Below are 20480 nucleotides of genomic sequence, written 5' to 3'. Positions count from 1 at the left end.
CCCCGCGGTGGAACACTGGCCGTCGGCGGAAGTGGCCGTCACAGCACAAAGGCTGACGGCGCACCACGGCCGGGATTTCAGGGGAAACATTCCTGCGGACCGGCCGGCGGCACTGACGTGGCCTTTGAGTCGCAGTCCGGACGGACAAGTTCGTCACTGGACGATATTCCTGCCTGTCACACCCGCAGTATGTTGTGTGAATAATGCTCTGACTGTCCGGCGGCCGTCCGGTGTGTGTGAGCGCTAGAGTCGGTGGTCTGACTCTGACAGTCGCACTGGGCCCATCTCCCCGCTTTGTGATGCGGTGTCACAGGCCGTGACGCCGGGTCACGACCCCGGCGGACAGCGCCCGAGTCTCAGACCGTTCCCCCACTCCTGTCAGTCACATCGGTCACATCAGTGTCGGTGTGATATAACCGGGTCATGGTACGTCTCCCCGCACCCCTGTCACAGTCCCATCGGTCACATCAGTGTCTATTTAACATGGCTCGGGTCATGGTCCGATTCCCTTCACTCCTGTCACAGTCACATCGGTCACATCAGTGTCTGTGTGATATAACCCGAGTCATGGTCCGCCTCCTGCACCCCTGTCACAGTCACATCAGTCACATCAGTGACCGCATGATATAACCCGGGTCACAGTATGTTTCCCTCGCCCCTATCACACCGTCACATCGGCCACATCAGTGACGATGTAACATGGCCTGAGTCACGGTCCGTTCCCCTCGTCATTGCCACATCAGTTAGCATCTTCTGATGAGATGCCAACCGGACACGGGCAGACCGGAAGGCAGTGACCGGACTGACAGGAAAGCTGCACCCATGACTCAGCGGTGAGCGCTCAAAGCTCCGCACTCGCAACCGTGTCACTCCTCACGAGGCACTCAGCGGGGAGATGCGATATTCAGGGTCGCAACTTCCGCGAACCGCTGTGCCCCGAGCCGCTGGCTCCCAGGCGCCGCGTGGCCGCCGCAGTTTCTGTTGGCACTCAGCGTGGAGTCGTTGATCTCGCGTTGTGCAGCCTGCCAGCGGGTGTCAGCTCATCGCGCCACAAACTGCGTCCCGATGACGTCACTACCCTGGCCATGACCGCAGCGGCTCGCACGTTCGGCCGAAATAGCCTCAGGCGGACCGGCCGGCCAACCTGGGCGTGTCTTGCCTCCCCCGCCGGAGTCCGCTATCACAACTCACGACTGCCGGTCTCGGTCACGGGCTGAGGGCTGCAGATATGTCGGACCATGCACGGTTCCACCGCAACAGTACAATATCAGTCGATCGGTACAATCAGGGCTGTAATCTCAACTTAGTCTGACGAGGGGTAAAGTCAGCGGACCGGAAGTCGGGGTCGCGACAACCTATAACCCAGAGGTGGTCCCCAGACCTCGCCGGAATGCGCCTGGCTCACCCAACCGCGAGGTCAACCCAGCCCGGTCAGCCTAGGACAGTCCCAGCGGCTCTGACCGCGGCACACGACGACAATGAGACTCTGGGGAGTTCATCGCCCGCCGTTGCGCGCACTGAGTGATGTCGTGGCGCGTCTGGAATGCAGCGGCGGGCGTGGCCGCGCGGCGGACCGCACGCGGGCGGCGGTGGGCGGCGGGCTGCCTTTTGTGTCAATGATGTGCCGGAAAGGCTGCCGCCGCCGCCCGGCGGACGGCCCGCTCCTCGGCCGGGGACGGACGGCGGCGGCGCGGACCGGATGCGCCGCACAAAGGGTCGCCGGCCACCGGGCCTCGTTAGCCAGGTGTGGACACCGCCGGGGCGGGCGCCGCTCCAGAGTGCTGGGTGTTTTGGTGGGCGGCTCATGCGGCGCCACCTCACGGTGCGGCAGGTGAAGGGTGAAATCGTGCAAAAACTGACCCGTGTGTGTTTTTGTGTCTGTCACAGCATCCGTGCGTCCAAGGCGAGCCAGCACGTGCGGTCCAGCTCGCGCGATGACCAGCCTCCGGAGCGGCCGCCCAAGAAGCCTCACCTGCGCGCGCTCAGTAGCGGCGCGCTGCCGCCGCCGCCGGCCGACGAGCCGCCCTCGTCGCCCCCCTCCCGGCCGCCCAAGAGCCCCTGCATCCGGAAGCCGGCGCTGCCGGAGCCGGCGCGCAGCGGGTCTCCGGACCTGCCGCCGCCGCCGCCGCCACCCGTGGACGAGTCGCTGACCATCAGCGACGAGCCGCTGCCGCCGCCGCCGCCCTCCATGCTGGAGGTGCAGGTGGCGCCGCACGGGGGAGCCACCGGCGCGGTGCGCTCGCCCTCGTCGGCGCAGAGGGCGCCACCGCTGTCACCGTCCGGCCAGCCAGCGTGAGTACCGACAGGGAACCGAGTACCGACACCGGGTGCTGCGCCGTAAGGGCTCCCGTGCCGACTGTCTCACATGCTAAGTCAATTTCCTCCGCACATGGGGATACTCCTGCGGTTTTAAGCTCTTTTTCTGTTCCATTTTTCTGAGATAACGTGACTAGCTTGCATTTTATGTTTATTGGAGGTGTTTACTTCCGTGATGTTTTTGTGGAATCCCTATAAGACTCACATGTTTTGCAAATTGCATTCCTGTTTGGCAGTGAAGTGGTTTTCAAGCTCACCTTTCCAACCCGGAACACTGTGGTTTCCAGAGGCGCGGACTGACGCTTGGTGTGACCGCGCCTTTTGAGCCGACATGTAACTATTTGGGGCGCGGGCGCTCAGCCCGATAATGCCCGACACGGTCAGCTTTGTTCCTCTGTCCGCCTCTTCCTGGTTCACGTCTCAATTCGTGCCGCCGCCGGCTGGCGTGGGAACCCGCGCGCCGAGCGGCTATTGAGTGCGGTGTGCTGTCTCCGCCCTCCTCTGCCCTCCCCTCGCCTCCCCACCCCTCCCCTCGCCTCCCCCTCCCCGCCTAGCCTCGGTCGGTCGGCGTCGACCGCCCAGCTCCAGCTCCGACGATCTCGGTCGGTCCGGGGTGGCTTTGTGCGCCCCGGCGCCGGGTGAGTTTCTGACGACTAATCCACCAGACGGTGGCGCGGTGTCTCGCGGTCCGGCGCCACGTTTTCCAGGAGCCTATTTGGGGCAGCACAAGTGACAAAGACGGTCGCTGAATGGTGACGGCGAGGTGGTGGGGACGCCAAGGACGGCCGCCGTGCCACATCCACCACCCGGTTGGAGTTGTGTGCGCCGCCCCCGCCCCTGCCCGGCCGGAGCAGCGTGCCGCCCCCGCCCAGTCCACGGTATGTCCAAAGGTGCAGCGTCATGTAGCCCGCGGCGCCGGACGGCTGCGTGTGTGAACAGTTCCGGCCCGCCTCGGCGGTCGGCACTCACGACTGCCCGGACTGAGTGCCGGCCAGTGCTTACCTTCGCTCTGCGGCCTGTGTTTAGCGCCCGGTCGACTCTGCACGCGCCCACTGCGCTTAGAAGCGCGTGAAGGGCGTGATCGGCACGTGCGCCCTCCTATCGGCTGCGTGAGCCCCCATCACGGAGACGCCCTCGATAGTGACTCGGGTTACGGCACGGTCGAGGCCGCTATCGGAGAGCTGTCTTCTCTGAGTGTTGTTTATTAGTTAGCTAAACGGTCCACCAGAGCGCCGGGCGAAGGGCTGTAGAGACATTCACTGGAGACTGCAACGCGCGAGTGTGACAGTATCGGCGACTGCAGGGCGGCACAGGAGGGTAACACCAGGCGGGCGCCGGGCTGCGCAGTGCGTATCGCGCCATTAGCGTTTTATCGGCGAGATTACTCGAGTTTGCCGGGCTATAACCATTCAGTACAGGCCTGATCTATGTCAGATAGGCGGTTTTTAGTGCATTTACGGTGTGCGAAGAGTCTTGTTGCGCTGCATGATTTCTCAATGCGCTTCTTGCACCGGGGTATAGTATCGTGTTGCGGTTCGCCTTAGTGAAGATTGAATCTCTGCATTTCGAGTTATTGCCTTCATCGCAATCCTTTGTTGCTCAAACAGTTCCCGTAGTGTTAAAACGGTGTCGCGCGGATTTCCTTGCGTCTTATTTCGGGATTTAAATCAGCTTACTGTGTAATCGTCGCGGGACGGTTTGTTGTTGGAACCGGACTGGCTCCACTGAGCCTGAGGCTGAGCCACTCGCACGCAACCAATGTCATCGCACTGCGGCGTGCACTGAGCGGGCAAGGCCGCCTCGTTGGAACCGGCAGGCTCCAGTCGGTGCAGTGAAAGCAGCCACTGTCCCGGTCTCAGACAAAGAACGCCACCTGCGGGTGCCATATCTCCGCAATACTAAACATTTTCACGAGGGATCAGCAGGTGACATGAACTCTCTGGGAAAATTGGCGGCGGAGATGTTATCGTTTTAGCAATTTCCTTTGTGTTCTCCCAGTCGCTTGTGTCGCTTTGCACGGCGTCGCGTAAGCTGCTGGCTTAAATACTTACATAGTCACGATCAGGCCTCAGAAAAAAAATAACGATCGGTGATAACGCAAGTTCAAGAACCTCGACGTCAGTGAGTGTTCAGGCTTTAGGTGGGTAGGTATTTCAAGTTAGTCATTTTAACGAGTATAAGACAGTCAATTCAAACGGAATGACTGACCACGGAAAACCGCAGCGTCCTTTAGAGCCGCCGAGCGTTGGTTCCCATGACCGTGACCGGCCGGGCGGGTGCGGTCTGCCGGTCGGTCGGCTCGCTCGACCGTTGTCCTGTCTCTATCCAGCCGTGTCTGTTTCGAGCTCGGTGCTGCGCCGAGCTGGATCGACCGGCCACCGGATGTCCAGCGGCCTGTCTGCCCCCCCCCCCATGGACGCCGCCGTGACGTGCCGCGCCGACCGTTGGCGGTGAGGGACACTCCTCGCTCGTCACGGGCCAAGACGCCGCCGGGTTTGAATGTAAGCCGGCCCGAGTGGCGGTGATCGAGTGTCGTGTCTGAGGGACTCACGGACAGCGGCGTCAGCCGGCGCTCACTGACGGAGGATGACGTCTGCTGATGTCGCTGACGTGGCGACACTGTGGGCAGCCAGGTCAGGTTTCACATCCGACCGAGCGCCGGTGACCCCGTGTCGGCTGCCGCCGCCGCCAGCGTTCGGTCCATTTGCAGCCGCCGTTGCAGCGGGCTCCTAAAACGCCGCTGCCGGCCGGTACTCAGCGCAGCGCGGCGGCCGGTCGCGCGGCTGTGGCGGGCGGCGGGCGGCGGCGCTGCGCTGCGCTGAGGGCCGGCCCCGCTGCCGGCGGCCCGGCCAGCAGTAAGAGCCGTAGACCGTTACTGGAGTCGGTCGGGCCTGGACGACGCGTCGACGGCGGCGGAGCGAGACGCCCCTGGGTCGGACAGTCGGCGGTACAGTGCAGTGGGAGTGACCGTGTCACTGATCATGGAGGGGGTGCGCGTCCCCCTGTCGATTGGAACGCCGCCCAGACGACGCCGCAGGATGACCATGGACAAGATCAAGATGATGGTGCTCCAGTGAGTAGTCGCGCAACCTTTTTCATGTTATTTGTGTAGAAGTGGCCTGGCTGTCAAATTATAGTTCACATAGGCCTGTGTGTATCAGCATGAACACTGAGCCGTCATCTATGTAGAACAGTTTTCTTCGCGATCCTTATGGTTCAGTTGGCAGCGCGCTCGGTAGTGTTCAGTTTCTCCGGACACAGAAGTCGGTTAATATGAACCACATCCCGCTGGAGGGTGGTCTGCAGCCCGGCCGGGCCCGGTACGCCGCCACTCCCCGTGCTGGCGATGCGGGTCGTTCAGTCGGTCGGGGTTCTGGCAGCGGTCCCATGTCCGGCCCGCTCGACCGGCCGGCCGCCGCGGCGGGTCGCCTGCTCCGTGACCTATCGGCCGGCCGCCGCCGCGCCGGTTTCTCCAGTCACGTGTCGGCACGGACCATTTCCGGCCTCTGATGCCTTCGTTCCGCCTTACCGATGCATTGTTCTGAACTGTCAAGGCCGGTCACGTGACTGTTCCGGAGCTGGGCGCTGTGCTGGGTCTGCGGTCACGTGATTGGTTTGGGGGCCGTGACCGCAGTGACGCCAAAATGTGGTTATGATCGAACACAGCCGACCGCCGAAGTGTTCGACAATCGAAACTCTACCGGGATTCGCCTTCCGCTTAATTACCGGGAATTGTTCTGGTCGTGCCGTAGATCGTTCGGCTTCACAGGTCACAGTTCTGTCATTTCCTGTCTGTCTAACTGCCCGTCGTCCTCAATTAGCCATGAGCCTATGCTAGCCCCGCTGTCTGTCACGAACCGCTCTGACTCGTGTTGTCCTTTCCATCGCTCCAGCCTCCCTGGCCTCGCTATATTGCACAACTATAACATTTGCTCCAATGTACACATCGTCTCGAAGCGCCCATGGCTGCCTGGGTCGCCCATGAGACACCTCCAGGACCGCGCGGCGGGCGCTCAGTTTCCCCGGCACGACAGACATCCACGCAGCGTCCTCGCCTGTCATCATACGCTCGGCCGGAGCTTCTGTGACGTGTCCCGATGTGGTGTAACTCGGTGGACAGAGACAGGGTGCGGCACGTCATCGCTGACCTCCCTCCCTCCCTCCCTCCCCCTCCCAACGGCGGGCGGACCGGCGGCGCCCAGAGTTGTGTCATCGGACCGAACCCACCGAGCGCCGCTGGTAATCCTGCCCGGTATACCCGGCCTGGACAGCTCGCCGGTCGGGCCGGTCCGATCATGACTCGGAGCTCGGCCGCGCCGCCCGGCCGGCCGCTCAGGTGCCGAGGTCAACAAACAGACTGGGAACGCAGCCGATGGGCCGCGACGGACGACCTCGCCGCTAGTCGGACGGAGGGCTTCATTTGCCGCCCGTCTGTCATTGCACTTTGGAATACTAATGCGGGCGTCAATGGGGGACCGGAGGCAAACCGTTACGGTAAAGACGGCCATTAGCGCCGCCAGTAGCGGGTGCCGCCGCCGCCCGGCCGTGGTCACGGTCACGGAATTCACTGCGAGTTCACTGCGCTCGGCCGGTGCTCCGCGGTCGGCGGTCGGCGGGCGGCGGGCGGCGGGCGGTGGTCGGGCGGCAGATGTTCCTGGAGTTGTGGTGATGCTGGAATTTGGAGTATGTGGTGGGTTGGTTTGCATCCATGGGTGACTGTGGCCCGGACGGCCGGACCTGGCTGACCTCATGGCTCTGCAGCGGATGTCTCTGGGGTCCTGGTGTCACTCTGTATAAACACCACCCCTTCGGCACGCGCCCGCTATCTGCCCCCGATGCCTGGAATGATGTCACCCCTATCTGCGCCTGCAATCTGCCGTGGCTGGCCCTGTCCGTCGACCAGTCGTCGACGAGCGGTCGTCGTGCTATCGGCACTGCAGCTGGTTTGTTTGGACTCTGTCGCTCTCGGCACGTGCAGGGTGTGGCGGCGCGGCGCGGCGGGACCTCGAGACAGTCCTGCCAAGGGCACGGCGGCCAAATCAGGCACCAGTCTGTCTCCGTGCTGCCCCAGACACAGTTTGTCACCGTCGCCGACAGGGTCGTCTGCCGTCTGCCGTGTGTCGTCTGGAGGTCCCCGTCTCATGTTCCTCTCCGTCCCTCCATGGACAGTCGAGGCTGCCTGCTGTCTGACAGCTCCTCCCCGGCCGGGCCGGCCGCACCTGATCTGACCTCAGTGCGCGTTGCGCCATTGTGGTCGGCCTCCGAGTGCCTCCGCCGCCGGCCGGCTGCTGGAGTCGGCTCGTCAGCCCGGTCCGGTCGGTCCTGTTTGGAACGACCGGCACTCGAACCCCGGGCACTGGCGCGGCGCACTCCCATGGCGTCCTTGTGCCATCGACAGCTGTGACTGAGCTGATGGCGGTCACCGCGGCTGTCGGCGGCGCGAATCGCCACCGGAGGTAGAAGTCACGCCCGCCCGCCGCTGCCATTGTAACGCCGGGCGGCGGCCCTGTGTCGGCCGGAGCTGCTCGGGCTGCGGGCAGATGCCGGGTCACGTTCACTGCTGGCGGACAGCGATTGTGTCCTCCCCGCGCGGCGCTGCGGTGTTGACGGGTTGCGCCACGGGCGGACGGCAGCTCGCCGGGTCCTGGCCTCCGGCTGCGAACGTGACCTGGACCGGCCCCGCCACCGGACGGCGACCTTCGGGTGCGGGCCAACCCGCCGAACGACCGGCGGGCCGGCCGGCCCATCGGAGCCGCCCGCGGACCGGCCCAGCGCCGCCCGGAATGTCACGGAGCGGGCGTTTTTGCCGCGCGGACGGCGGCAATCCGTCGCCGGTCGGCGACTGCACGTCGGCAGGGTGACCTCTGGCAGCCGCACCGCCCTCCTGACCGCCGCCCGCCGCGCCGGCCAGATGGCCGCGCATTGTGCCCGCGAGCCTCCCGCCGCGCCGACCTCAGAGCCCTGCACGGCGACCGCGGCGCATTGAGACAAATGTGCCGCTCGTTGGGCTGTTGTCGCGGCGATGGCGGCGTTTTTCAGCGCTGACAGCGGCGCTGTTGACGCCGGGTTGCTGATTGATGCGTGGGCGGGATGACGCGGCGGTGTGCGCCGCACCTCGTAATCAACCGACTATCTCATTCGCACTTCCCCAGTCCCCTCCCCGCCGCACGTCCCGGCCGCGGTCAACACACACGGTGACATCACGGACCAGTCACCTGATCAATGTAACTGCGATCTGACCTCACCCTTCTCTCCGGCAGGACCTACCACAAGGACTCCTACATGGCGCACCGCCGGGACTGGAAGTTCGGCTACGAGGGCCGCTACCGGCGCACCATGTCGCCGTCTCCACCGGCGCGCGCCGCCGAACCCAGCTCTCCGTCACCTCCGCCGCCGCCGCCTCCCGTGGCTCCGACCCCGGCCATTGGTCGGAGCGTGTCGTACGCGGCTCCGCGCTGTGAGGAGGCGACCACGCCGCGCCTGGAGGCGGCCACCAGCGCCGGACGGCTCACCGAGGGTGGCAGCAAAGGTGAGGAGTGGGCGCCCGACGGGACGGGGAAGGGACGGGAAGGAATGCACAGGACAGGACAGGACATGACATGACAGGCTGGTTGGTTTAGGAGGTCGCTGGACAGGACACGACAGGGCGCCGTGGGACGAGACGGACTGTTTTACTGGGGCAATGGGCGGAGCAGCGGCGAGATGAGGTGTCGGCGGCTGGGGGCGACAATGGCCGCTGTCTTGGGCTCCGGCCCGGAACAGGGGCCGCCCGTGGGCGGAGCTGCCGACGCCGGCAGGTGGTGATCGCTGAGGGTACGCGCAGGTGGCGGACGGACGCGCGTGCTGCTAACCAGCGGCGGTGGGGCGGGGGCGGAGGCAGATGTGGGTCGGGCCGCCCCCACCGGAGACGTCCGGCACCGGACCGCAGCTGCCGGCCGGCCGCTGCACGCGCGTCCATGGGGTGTCGGCGGCCAGCAGGTGGCTCCTGGAGCCGGTGAACCGTCTGCCGCGCCGGCCACTCACGCGTCTGCGGCGGCTCTACGGAACTTGCGGTGATGCCGCGGCCTTCCGGGTCGGAGGCCGTTCGATGCCCGGCCGGCGCTGATCCCTCGGACCGCTCTAACGGAAGGGCGGGCTCCGCGCCGATGCCGTGACTGTCTGAGGAAGTCGGCAGATAAATTGGCCGCCCAGAGCGGGCTGTCCGCTAGGTGAGCCGCCGTGGGAACGGCCGGCCCCCTTTGCCTCCCGCGTGCCAAGCCGCCCGCCGAACCCGTGTCGCTCTGTTCAGTGCCAGATCACCGGGGACTCGGCGCAGGCCGGCCGCCGGGACAGAGCGACCGTTTTCCCGTGCCCTGTCGTGTCTCGTCTTGCACTGCACTCGGCTCTATCTGTCTGACAAAGGTCGAATGGGCACACACACTTGGAGCGCGTGTTCTCGGTGTGGCCGTTTTCCTGTCGGCTCCCTCCGTCGCGTCGGTCGGGGCCGCCGGACGATCGGCCAGGGCTATTATTCTGTAATGGGCGGCGCCGTCACGCCCGGTTAGGAGCGATTGTCTGCGCCGGCACCCCTGACCCAGCCTTGTCTGTATCCCGGTCGGCCGGGACAACCGGTCGGCCGGCGATTAATCACAATCCACAAATTAATCAGTCCGGTCTCAGGGCGCCCGCTTTGCCGCCGGATAATCCTACCGCGTGGTTTAGGATTTCGGCCCTAGTTTTCACCCGTCTTTGTCTCTATTGTGCAAGCGGCACCGTCACGCGGTTTGTTTCCCTTACTCTGCAGGCGCTCGTGTGCACAGGATTAATTTTCTGTAATCAGTATGTCAGTCATTCTGCGATGATATATGGTTCTGCTGTGCGAGACATATAACTCTAAATCCTCGCACATTATCGGGAAAATTGTCATAAAGTAATTGACAGTGGCCACCGTATCTGTAATTGCCCGAGCGTTTCACGTAAAATTTCGATTTAGTTATCGGTCGTGGTCTATTTCGATCGAGCCCTATCTCTCTCTCTCTTGGTATGTGACCGGCGGGACGGTCTCAAAGCGTCCCTGTCCGGTCGGTAGAGCTGACAGTACCAGGCGCCAGGTGTGGTGAGTCGCGGACGGGACCGGGGAGCTCGGGACGGGACCGGCCGCCGCGGCGGACCGGGCGGCCGGGGATGTGGGTCAGACCCACAGAGGGGCGGCCGCTCCCGGCCCGCTCCCGGACCCACTCCGCTCCCGGCCCGGTGTCTACGGTCGCCGCTCACCGCCAGCCGTGCTGCTCCGTCCCCGGGCTGTGTCACTGCAGCTAGTGCGTAACACTCCATCCGGGACCTACCTGTGACGCACTCTCCGCGTCCGTCTGATCTACGGAGCCGGATCGCCCCGGGGGTCCGGACCGCCCCCTCCTCCCCCACCCCTCCCAATGCCGCTGCACGGAGAGTATTCATATTTCATGACGCAACGGCGCCGCTCTGACCACACGGCAGCGTCTGATCTGGGCTGAGGCCAACGCGGGGTCAGTGCGGAGCTACATACAGACCGGCCCAACCCGACCGACCCGAGCGGGGGGCTCAGGGGCGGCCGCCTCACGAAGCGTGAAGCCGTGTCATGGCGGTGGATGGGATTCGGGCGGGGCGTGCCGCGGCCCTTTGTTCGATAGGGAGGTCACGGCTCCGGGCCCCCTCTCGGCGGTCAGCGCGGCCGTGCAGCAGACGCCGCCTGTTGTGCAGCCGGTCAGACGGCCTTGGCGTGGCATCTGTCGCCTCCCAGCGGCTCGTTACGGCCGGCCGCTCGCTCTCATTTGTCATCTGACGCGCCGGTCATCCCCCGGTCCCGCCCAATCGGAGCCGATAGCTGCTCACCCTCCTGCAGCCGTCAGGGTCGCAGGCTGACTTCATCCCGCGAATAAAAACATCCGCCGACCGGACCGCCGAAACGGCACGGCGGCGACTTTTCCCCTTCCGGCGCACGGATTTAATTAGAAAGTCTCACGGCGGCCTGCGTGGCCCACCGGCTGACTGCCTCTGACTGACCACCGACGCGAGGAGACATCACTGGTCCGAAACAGTGCCGCCACCGGCCCGAGACAGCACGGCCGTTGACTGGGGGGGGGGGAGGCGTTCGCTGACGTGCTGACATCACATCACTGCGTCCTCTGGCTTTAATACGCCGCGTGCCTTCAGCCTCGTGTTGTGCCCGTATGCCCGTATGTTGTCGCTCATTGAGCGACGATTCGCTGTCGTCTAGCTGGCGGTTTGATGTGTATCTGTGGGACGCTATCCCAGTCTGACCATGTGTCTGTATGTCTGTCCGCAGTGGCGCGCCAGCCGAGCACCACGGTCGTGTTCACAGACGCCGAGCTGCGGGCGTTCCGCGCGCGCGAGCAGCGCTCCAAAGAGCTGCGCGCCGCCGAGGATAGCGGAGAGGATAAGGAGAACGTCCGAGAGCAGAACGGCGCCGTGGTCGAGCCGGTCAGCCACCCGCGTCGCCAGTACAGCCTGGAGCTGCTCGGCCGGCCGGCCGCCCCCGCCCCCGCCCCCACCCCCGCCGCGGCGACACCCGTCAGCCAGGAGTCGCCGCCGCCGCCGCTGCAGCCGGCACCCACCGCCTACCGGAGTCCCATCGCCGAGGCCAGGAACGAACGGTTCGCCGCCTACAAGAAGTACAGCGAGATCAAGTCGAGCGGCAAGGCGCCGGCGGCTCCGCCCGCGGAGACGGCCGTTCCGGCACTGGTGACGGACTCGTTCCCGGAGTCGGAGCGGACCGAGCTGCCGGAGCCGGCCGCCGCTCCCGCCGGGAGCTCCTCCCGGTCCGTGGAGCCGGTCGAGACGGCGCGGCTGAACGGGGAGCCGGCGCGGCCCTCGTCCCCGTCGGCCCGCCACTCGTCCCCGCCGCAGTCCCCGCCGCGGCCGCCGCGCTCCCAGCCGCCGGCCCAGATCGGCCGCAGGAAACTGCCCGAGGAGATCGAGTGCGAACAGCTGTCCCGGGCGTTCGTCTCACAGGCGCCGGTCGACAACAAACTGCAGAACCTGCTCGGTGAGTGGCGCCGGGCCGCGCGGGTGGGGCAGAGGGGGATGGATGGAGGGAGGGAGAGTGACTGTTAGGTGTCGTGGTGGCATGTTGAGTGTGAACACGAACGTGTCTAGATTTTTACTCCTCTCTGAATACCCACTTTGCCGACAACCACTAGCATTTTATGAAGCCTCCAAAGAATGCATGGCTCATGGGCTATTGATGAACGCGTGTCGCCTGTCGTTTTTGTGGCAGCGCCTCAGTCAGCTTCCGGGACACGGCTGCCGGTTTTTGTCTCATTCTGTCACCGTTGCCGGCACGGACAGGCCGTGCCGAGCGGCCCGGTCGTGCCTGTGGTCCGTGGGCCGATCGGTGGACTCCCTCGCGCCGTCCGCTCACCGTTAGTAGCGACAGCGGGCGTGTCCGACCTTGCAGCCGGCGTCCGTCCGATTAGCGACACGATGTGGACCAGTTTTTGGCCACTCTCTGATTGCCGTCTTTAGACTGCGATAGCGGCGGACGGAGGGGACGTTTTTGCACGCTGCTCGGCCGTCCATTGCTGTGCAGTGTGCAGTGCGTGTTTGCGGAGAGGTTTTTAGCGGCCGGTCGGTGGCACAGCGCTTTGAGTAATGGTGTGCCCCGAAGGCCGCAGATATACACAGAGATAAAGGGCGGAGGAGCACTGGAGACGCTGTGCTGGGGGCGTACCCACCACAGTGGCGGAACACAACACACAGAGCGGCTCATTTGGCGAGCCACGCCCGAGAAAGCCGACGTGAGAAGTGATAAAATGTGATGGTTTCTAATTCAATTCATTAAAGTTTGCAATTGCCAAGCCTTGTGAAAGCGGGCCATGGAAACTGAGTGCCTGCTTTATAATATCTGCAGTCGACCTTCCAGGACCGCAGCGGGTAGGATGTCGGGGCCGTGAAACTGGGCGCGGATGTGCGGCCTCACGTCTCGGGCAGGATGTTGGGCCGGCGGCGGCGGATGCGCCGCGCCGCGATCGTGCCCTGCGCGCCGCGATCGTGCCGCGGCGCGGAGGTCGCGACCTTCTGCCCATCGGCTAATGGCCGGCTGGCGTGACGCCGGCCGGCCGGAGCGGCAGGATCGCGCCGTCCGTCCGGCCGGCCGGCCGCGCCGCCACCGTTTTCTCCGCGTGTTTCTCCGGCCGCACGGCTGACCGGGTCATCACCGACCCGCCGCCGATTCGGCCCGGCCCAGCGGACGGCAAAGGGCTTTCGCTGCAGCGCGCCGGCCGCGCTGACGGCTGTGAAATGGCCGTAACTCGTCCGTGGGCCGTCAACAGAGCGGGAGACGGCGGCCGGACCGTGGGTGGGTGGGCCGCTCCGCCGCTGCCGGCGCGACCTTGGCGATGATCAACGGGTTCCATTATCCGCCGCCGGCCGAGCGGTCATTTGTGCGCCGGCCAGCAGGAAAACAGGAGCACGTCTCTGCGGCCGGTCGCGGCTCTGTGCGCCGCCGTGGCCTCGGCGCAGGCCGCGGGGCGGGGTCGCCGGCCGTGAGCCCCCTCCTACCGGTCACGTCCCACTGAGATAGGCGCCGGCGGCCGCGGCACGCAGACGCGCCGACACGCACCTCTGCCCGGCCCGGCCGGGCGGCGAGGTCGCACCGCCGGACCTAGACGGCATCCGGGCAGAGCGGTGGGATCCTTCCCTTCACGGAGGTGGGGGTTAGGTGGGACAACACATGGAGATGAGGGGTATCCCCGACGCAGAGGTGGGGTCAGCCCGAGCGTTCTCTCCGTGATCGTCCGAAGACACGTGACGCTGACATCTCGGGTAGCTCGCCAGCTGCGCGATCTGTTCGGATCTGAGGGAGGGAGAAGTGTGGGGTGGGCAGTGAAACTGCTGCTGTGTGAGCGGCTCTGTGAGAGACCGTCTCCGGCTGGCGCTGACAGCAGTTTGTCGTCAGATCATCAGCCGATGACGCCGCGCCAGTCCGCGCCTCCGGCTCTCGACAGCGAGCTAACCGGAACGGCAGATGTGGGTGAAAACTGCACTCTTCCCAGCTCAGTCATGTATTACGCCGCGCGCCGTGTGACGCCGTGTAACGCCGTGTGACGGTGTGTGACGGTGTGTGACGGTGTGTGACGGTGCGTTCTCTCTGTGTTGCAGTGCCCGGCCCCGACCACCGGACGAGCGCGCACTACATCCAGGGCCTGTTCGACCTTCAGCTGACTCGAACGGCGCCTCGGAAGGCCGCTCCAGCCTGTGCCGCCAGCGCGGCGCCGGCGCGCTCACCAGCAGGGTCGCCGGATAAACCGTGAGTGGCCTCCCCCGCCCCCGCCCCGCCCCCGCCCACACGACTCCTCACCGACACACTCTGATGCGGGAAGACGGAGAAAAGACGTGCTCCAGATATCGGCCGGAGCTGGGAGTGGGCTCTGTTCCGGCGTGTTGAGTAACTGCCCAGTGGGCTCCGCTCGGCCGCCTGCCGCGCGGCTGTTTGACCACGCTCGGAGTGGGATGGATGGCCGGTTGTAGAGCACTGACGCAGTGGGGGTGGCACACACTTTGGGCGCACGGGAGAGTCGGTGTGTGCAGCGTCACGGCCAATGGTCGGCACACAGACTCGGCCTTCGGGCTGGTCAGCGGGGCTCACTGAGACTCTGCGGCGGCTTACGGCGTGTCTCTGTCGGTCCAAAGTTCGTACCTGCGCTGGTAGACGGCTCCCTCCACTGTTCACGTGGCTTCCTCTGCACTTTCCACTCTGCCTATGCGGCAATTCACTATTTCTTTTCGCTTTCCTCGACAAGCCTTACCCGTGAATCAGTGCGAAATTTAGTGCACCGCCTCTGTAATCTGTCACCGCCGCTGTGTATGCCCAGCCCGCAAATTCCTGGCCGTTCCAGTTCATCCTTGCAGCGTCTCTGACTCATGGTCATTGGTCAGTCCTCGGTACGGCTGGACAAGTCCGTCTCCATGCTGTCTGCAGTACTCAGTCTCGGCAGACCGCGCGGTCCCATTGTTCGGTAAACAGTGGCTCTGTCGCCGGCCGCTGTCGGTCCGCCCGCGGCGGTCTCTTGGTCTCTGTGGTCCCGACTGGTGGTCCGTGTGGTCCAGCTGGCGACAGTCACGGTCCGCCGCTACCCCGCCGCCGTGTATCGATTTCCCGTGCCGCAATACACACAGCTGCAGCACATGGCCCCCGCCGCCCCCGCCGCCGCCCCGGCCAGGCGCTGGGGGTCCGCGGGTCACATACCGTGCACTGACGGTGCACAGTGGCCCATGCACGGTGCACTCACAGAGGCGCCGAGCCGACTCCAGTTGCAGCGGCTCGCGGTGACATCAGCGTCCCCGCCCGCCGCTGATGAGCGCTCTGACTGGGCAGAAGCCGACTGAGGTCACCCATATGGATCCTGACACTGGCCAGAAGCCGCCGGGGTCACCCATGGAGCCGCCGCTGACTACCGACTGCCACTGCGCTGCTGCAAACCCGCGGCCTGTTATTAGATAACAACAGACCAGGCTCGCTGCCAGCAGTGGGTGATTTGGCACTGCTATTACAGTAACGGTATGCAAGTCGTTAGTATTGAAAGGCTCGCTATTTATATGTCAAGGAATGATTTAAATGACGCCGGTCAATATCCGTGCCACATTTGAACAGTAGCTCTTCTGTAACGGTCAGAGTATGTGTCCCTGACCCAGGGGAGGTTCAGATCAGTTAATGGGACCACTACTGAACTGAGATAGACTGGGTGAGAGGTGATGGCAGGTGACCCAAAAGGGGTGAGGGGACGCTACCAGTCGCCGAGAATCTTATGCTTTCTGGACTGGCACAATCGCTATCGACACAAACAATAATATCGACACAAACAGAGCATACAGAGCCGGCCCGCCGTACCCGCTCCTCGCCCCCCCCCCCCCTCGGCCGGCTGTGGGTCCGTCCGACCGGGCCACCCACCCCGCTAATGGCCTGACAGCCACCACCTGTGCTAACCGGGGGAGTGAGAGCGGCACGCGGCCCGGCCGGGATGGCGGCGCTCGATATACGGGGAGCGGGCGGCAGCGGCGGCGCCAGGGAACCTGGGCGGGGCTGCGTCGGCACATACTGAGTGGCGAACTTCCGAGCTAATTATCAAACTCTCCCTGCCTTATATCGATCCGCTTCTGTATCGACATAACATCCTCCCCGCCGCCGTCGACTCGCTACTCTGGATACGCCCGTGGCAGGTGTGTATTGTGCGCCCCTTCCCTCCCGGGCCAGTCGGGTGCCGCTGCCGGGACCTGTTGACGAGTGCGGGCGGCGGGGAGGGCCGGCGGACCGACCGGGAGAGGACGGCAGAGGACGGCAGTCTGTGCTGGTGTAGGGGTGGTGAGGCTGTGCCAGTAGTCCTGGCGGTGCCAGTGGTGGGGCTGTGGAGTAAATATGCAGCGATACGGGTGAGTGGTAGCGCCAAATGCTGTTTAGAAAACAGTATGCCTGTGTGAGAAGGCGAGATCGAAGCCTGACGCACTACTGCGGGTACAGCGCATTCTCAGACGTTTGTTTGAAGTTTGCTGTCAAACTCAGCTACTGTGTTTTGGTGGCTGGCTGGGGTGATTGCCCCGGCCTTAATGCTTTTCACATGCTGATACCGGCGCTATGCGTCATAGTTTATCGGTGCTTCCTAGACACATTAAATCAACATATTCATAGCCGTATTGCAGCGCGTTTTGGCGTGATCAGTCAAGTCAATACGCTGTGACTCAGAGCGTATTCATGTACTCATGAATGAGTCATGGTTCGGTGGAGTTGGAACAAAGGTTGAGATCGGTCCCGCGGCGGTCCACCAACGGGTCTCCCTGCGTGACCGGCTCTTCTCGACCCGCAGGCAGCGCCGCCGCCGCTCTGCACGTTTTCCCCATCGGTCGAGTCCCCGCCCACCGCTCGCAATCACTCGCAATCCTATTGAAATCGTTATATTGCAGTATTGCGTCGGCAGTTGTCATTTTGCAATTCATAGTAGACTACGATCCAGAGCAGTTATGCATATTGCCTTTAGTAATCGTTTACGAAACGTCGCGCAATCGATATCGTCCCTGTAATGGTCTCCAATATATCTGAAACTGAAGGCAGCGGGAGTACGAGTATTTTCTGACTGTTGTTGGGTCTCCCTGTCGTGTGTCTGACTGCTGCTGCCGTGTCTCTGACCGTCTCCACTTTGTCTCGGCAGGTCTCCCGAGACATCTCCGTTGCGACCCGATTCGGCCTACTTCACCACGTCGGCGTCCAAGGCCAAGTTCCTGACGCAGTACGGACGCGACGTCTCTGCCGACCAGAGCCTCAAGAACGTACACAACGTCGAGGAGGTCAAACGGCAAAAGGTACGGGCTCGAGCAAGGGTTACTAGGGAGGGGATGGATGACGCGACTACTCACGCCTGACTGCCAGAGCGTGATGTTTTACTGGAGTGTTGATAAACGGCAATAGAAAATTGTGGCTTTAACCGAAATTTACGTGAGTAACTCCTTTCACTCAATATTGCGATGCTGGCAAAATATGTGTCTTCTTTGTATGCATCCCACGTGGAGCTCGGAGCAGCTGCTACGCGGAATGCCTCTCAATGTGGGACCCGCTGTCTTTCAGTGATTTAGTGCGTTCATTTTTTGTTCTAATCCTGATTAATTGGATAATTAGTCTCTGGGTGATTTTACAATTCCACGGTGGCTGACGTTAAAAACGATCATTTGCCGGCTTACTGGATCGGCGAAGCTGTTTGTATCTCGACTGGAACGCACGGGGTGACTGCAAACTTGCGTCAGAGTTCCACGGAAAAGCGGGTGCGTTTCGGTAGAGCACGCCCCATCAATAATGTTCCGAGCTGCTCGGGAGCGGCGCGTGGGGACGGGCGGCTGCTGACGGCGGCCTTCGCTGCTGCCGCCCCCAGTCCGATCACTGGTCAATGCCCCCGCGAAACGACCCCTCATTGTGTGCGCGCACTCCAGCGTTAAAGCCGCACAGCGCGGCCCGTCTCACGGCCCACGGTCTGGAGACGCGTGAACGCCCCCAGCTGAACCGTAAAAACTGCTACATATCCCCGCCGTGTCTGCGCTGTACGTGCCCTCCCCGTGCTAACGCTGACCGTCTTCCTCCCGACAGGAGGAGCTGGCTGCGCGCATTTCGCGGAAGCTGGACATCCTGCGTGCCGAGCAGCAGGCCGTGCGGCAGGAGATTGAGACGAACGTGACGCTGGGCGCGGCCGTCTGGGCGCGCGTCGAGCAGCTGGCGCAGCCGGCAGAGGCCGACAAGTACTCGACCTACGTGGAGCAGATCGGCACAATCACCAGCCTGCTGCTGGGCCTCAGCGGCCGGCTGGCGCGCGCCGAGAACGCGCTCGGCTCGCTCGGCGAACAGGACGTCGACGAGCGGGTGAGTGGTGTGACGTCACTGTGACGTCACAACCGTGTTTGTCGGCCGGCGAGCCGGCGCCCCTCCCTCCCTGACGGATCGAGGGTGATCCGGCGCCGGGCGGCAGGATTAGCCGTGTCCAGGCTGTCGTCACCGGACCGGCCCCGCGTCCTCTCACCTCCGCTCCCGTCCTCTCTCCTCCGCTCCCGTCCTCTCACCTCACCTCCGCTCCCGTCCTCTCTCGTCAGCTCCGGTCCTCGGCTCCGTAACCCCGCCCCGCTCTGCAGCAGAGGGTTGTTTTGAAAGTGGAGCAGTGCTTTGGTGAAAGGAGTGGGGCTAAACAATGCGTCGTAAGTCGGGCTGAAGTGTGTAGTCCGTTCGGCTTGTGCCTGTGGTCTGTTTGTTCGTTTTAGCAGTCATACTGTTGTGCTGCCGAAATGTTAAACTGGATCACCGACTGACTTTTTCCTGTGCCTTTCAGGCGAACCTGACCAGCAAGCGGGACAAGCTGTCGGAGCAGCTGGAGGAGGCGCGGAAGCTGAAGCTGAACATCGACCGTCGCAGTCAGCAGGTGAACGTGTTCCTGCAGCACTACCTGAGCTCGGACGAGTACGCCGACTACCAGCACTTCATCCAGATGAAGGCCAAGCTGATCATGGACTCGCGAGAGATCGACGACAAGCTGCGGCTGGGTGAGGAGCAGCTGGCCGCGCTCAGCCAGACGTGACTGGCGGCGCCGGCCGCGGCACGACGCCAGTGCCACCTACCGAGTGATACCGCAACTGCTGCTGCGCCGGCCCGCCGGCAGCTGTCGCGCTGTGTGTGATACGCCGCCCGGCCCGGCCCGGGTCGGCACCGGCCCCACAACGACGGACGACTATTTAACTGTCCACCCATACCTAGTGAGGCATTTATTTCCAGAGACCTTTTTATCCCTGAATGACTTGTCTCTCCTGTGCGCGTGTTTGTGTGCGTGGCTGTGTGAGTGCGCGAGTGCGCCATTCTGCGTCAGGTGAATCTCTATGAGCTCTGTCCGCGATATATGTCGGCGAAGAGGGCCCGATGACTGGCCAAGCCACTGTGTACTTTGCAATATGTCCGCCGTTCGGCCCGCCCGATGTAAGACGATCATTGTGTGTTGTACATAGAACACATGTTCGCTAATGCTGTGCTTCCAGTGCCCGTGCTGCATATAGGAAGGATATGTGCCAGAATGTACTGTTGTTATACCTAGCCTAGGTCAATGAGCTTTCCAATCGTGCGCGTGCGCGTAATTTGGCCTTATCGGAGACGGCCGGGGTGGGGGCGGGCTGCCGGGCGAGTGCTGGGGTCCCGTTCCCCGTGGTCAGAATATCAGTATATTGTACCAGGTGTAAATTGTTAATAAACTATTGCCATGCAATCCATTTATCTGCTGTGGGATTCCGGGGAACGGACTCGTGGGTATGTGACTGGCGACTGGACCACGCACGATCAGGCAAGCAGACGCTCCCCCCGAACTTCATTTGTTCTAAGGCATCACTGCACTCTATCGCTGGTTCCGCCGGGCTCTAGCGCTCAAAGACCTGCAGCATTGCACGTGCACAACTCCGCACTCCTACAGACAGTCCAGCACACAAGACTGCACTTCTCACCCATACACTAGGCCGCAAGTGCGCATCATGTAGAGCACATTTGCGCGGAGCTTTGGTCAGCTTCCTTACGGCTATCCACCGGTACCCGGTCCGGCTGCTGGTGACACTGGCGATCTCCCCGACTGGAGCCAATCACTGCTGCCGAGCAGCTACCATCTGGCCGCCGCGGTGGTCAC

At 63.5% G+C, this 20480-nt stretch overlaps 1 protein-coding gene across 5 annotated transcripts in view; it reads left to right on the top strand.

The window, feature by feature from the left end:
- Positions 1–20072, top strand: part of LOC122365469 (serine/arginine repetitive matrix protein 2-like) — a 126757-nt gene extending 106685 nt beyond the window's left edge. For all 5 annotated transcript variants that reach the window (XM_043336707.1, XM_043336706.1, XM_043336708.1 and 2 more), the window contains 7 exons: positions 1888–2292; positions 8577–8845; positions 11621–12340; positions 14455–14602; positions 17496–17646; positions 18422–18691; positions 19152–20072. In XM_043336707.1, the coding sequence (XP_043192642.1) occupies positions 1888–2292; positions 8577–8845; positions 11621–12340; positions 14455–14602; positions 17496–17646; positions 18422–18691; positions 19152–19397 (2209 nt within the window). In that variant the 3' untranslated portion in view covers positions 19398–20072. The remainder of the gene's footprint in view (positions 1–1887; positions 2293–8576; positions 8846–11620; positions 12341–14454; positions 14603–17495; positions 17647–18421; positions 18692–19151) is intronic.
- Positions 20073–20480: the final 408 nt, after the last annotated feature.

This window comes from Amphibalanus amphitrite, unplaced genomic scaffold (genome assembly GCF_019059575.1).
Source record: "Amphibalanus amphitrite isolate SeventyFive unplaced genomic scaffold, NRLGWU_Aamphi_draft 000741F_arrow, whole genome shotgun sequence".
Classification (NCBI taxonomy): domain Eukaryota; kingdom Metazoa; phylum Arthropoda; class Thecostraca; order Balanomorpha; family Balanidae; genus Amphibalanus; species Amphibalanus amphitrite.
This window is presented reverse-complemented; position numbering and strand designations above follow the sequence as displayed.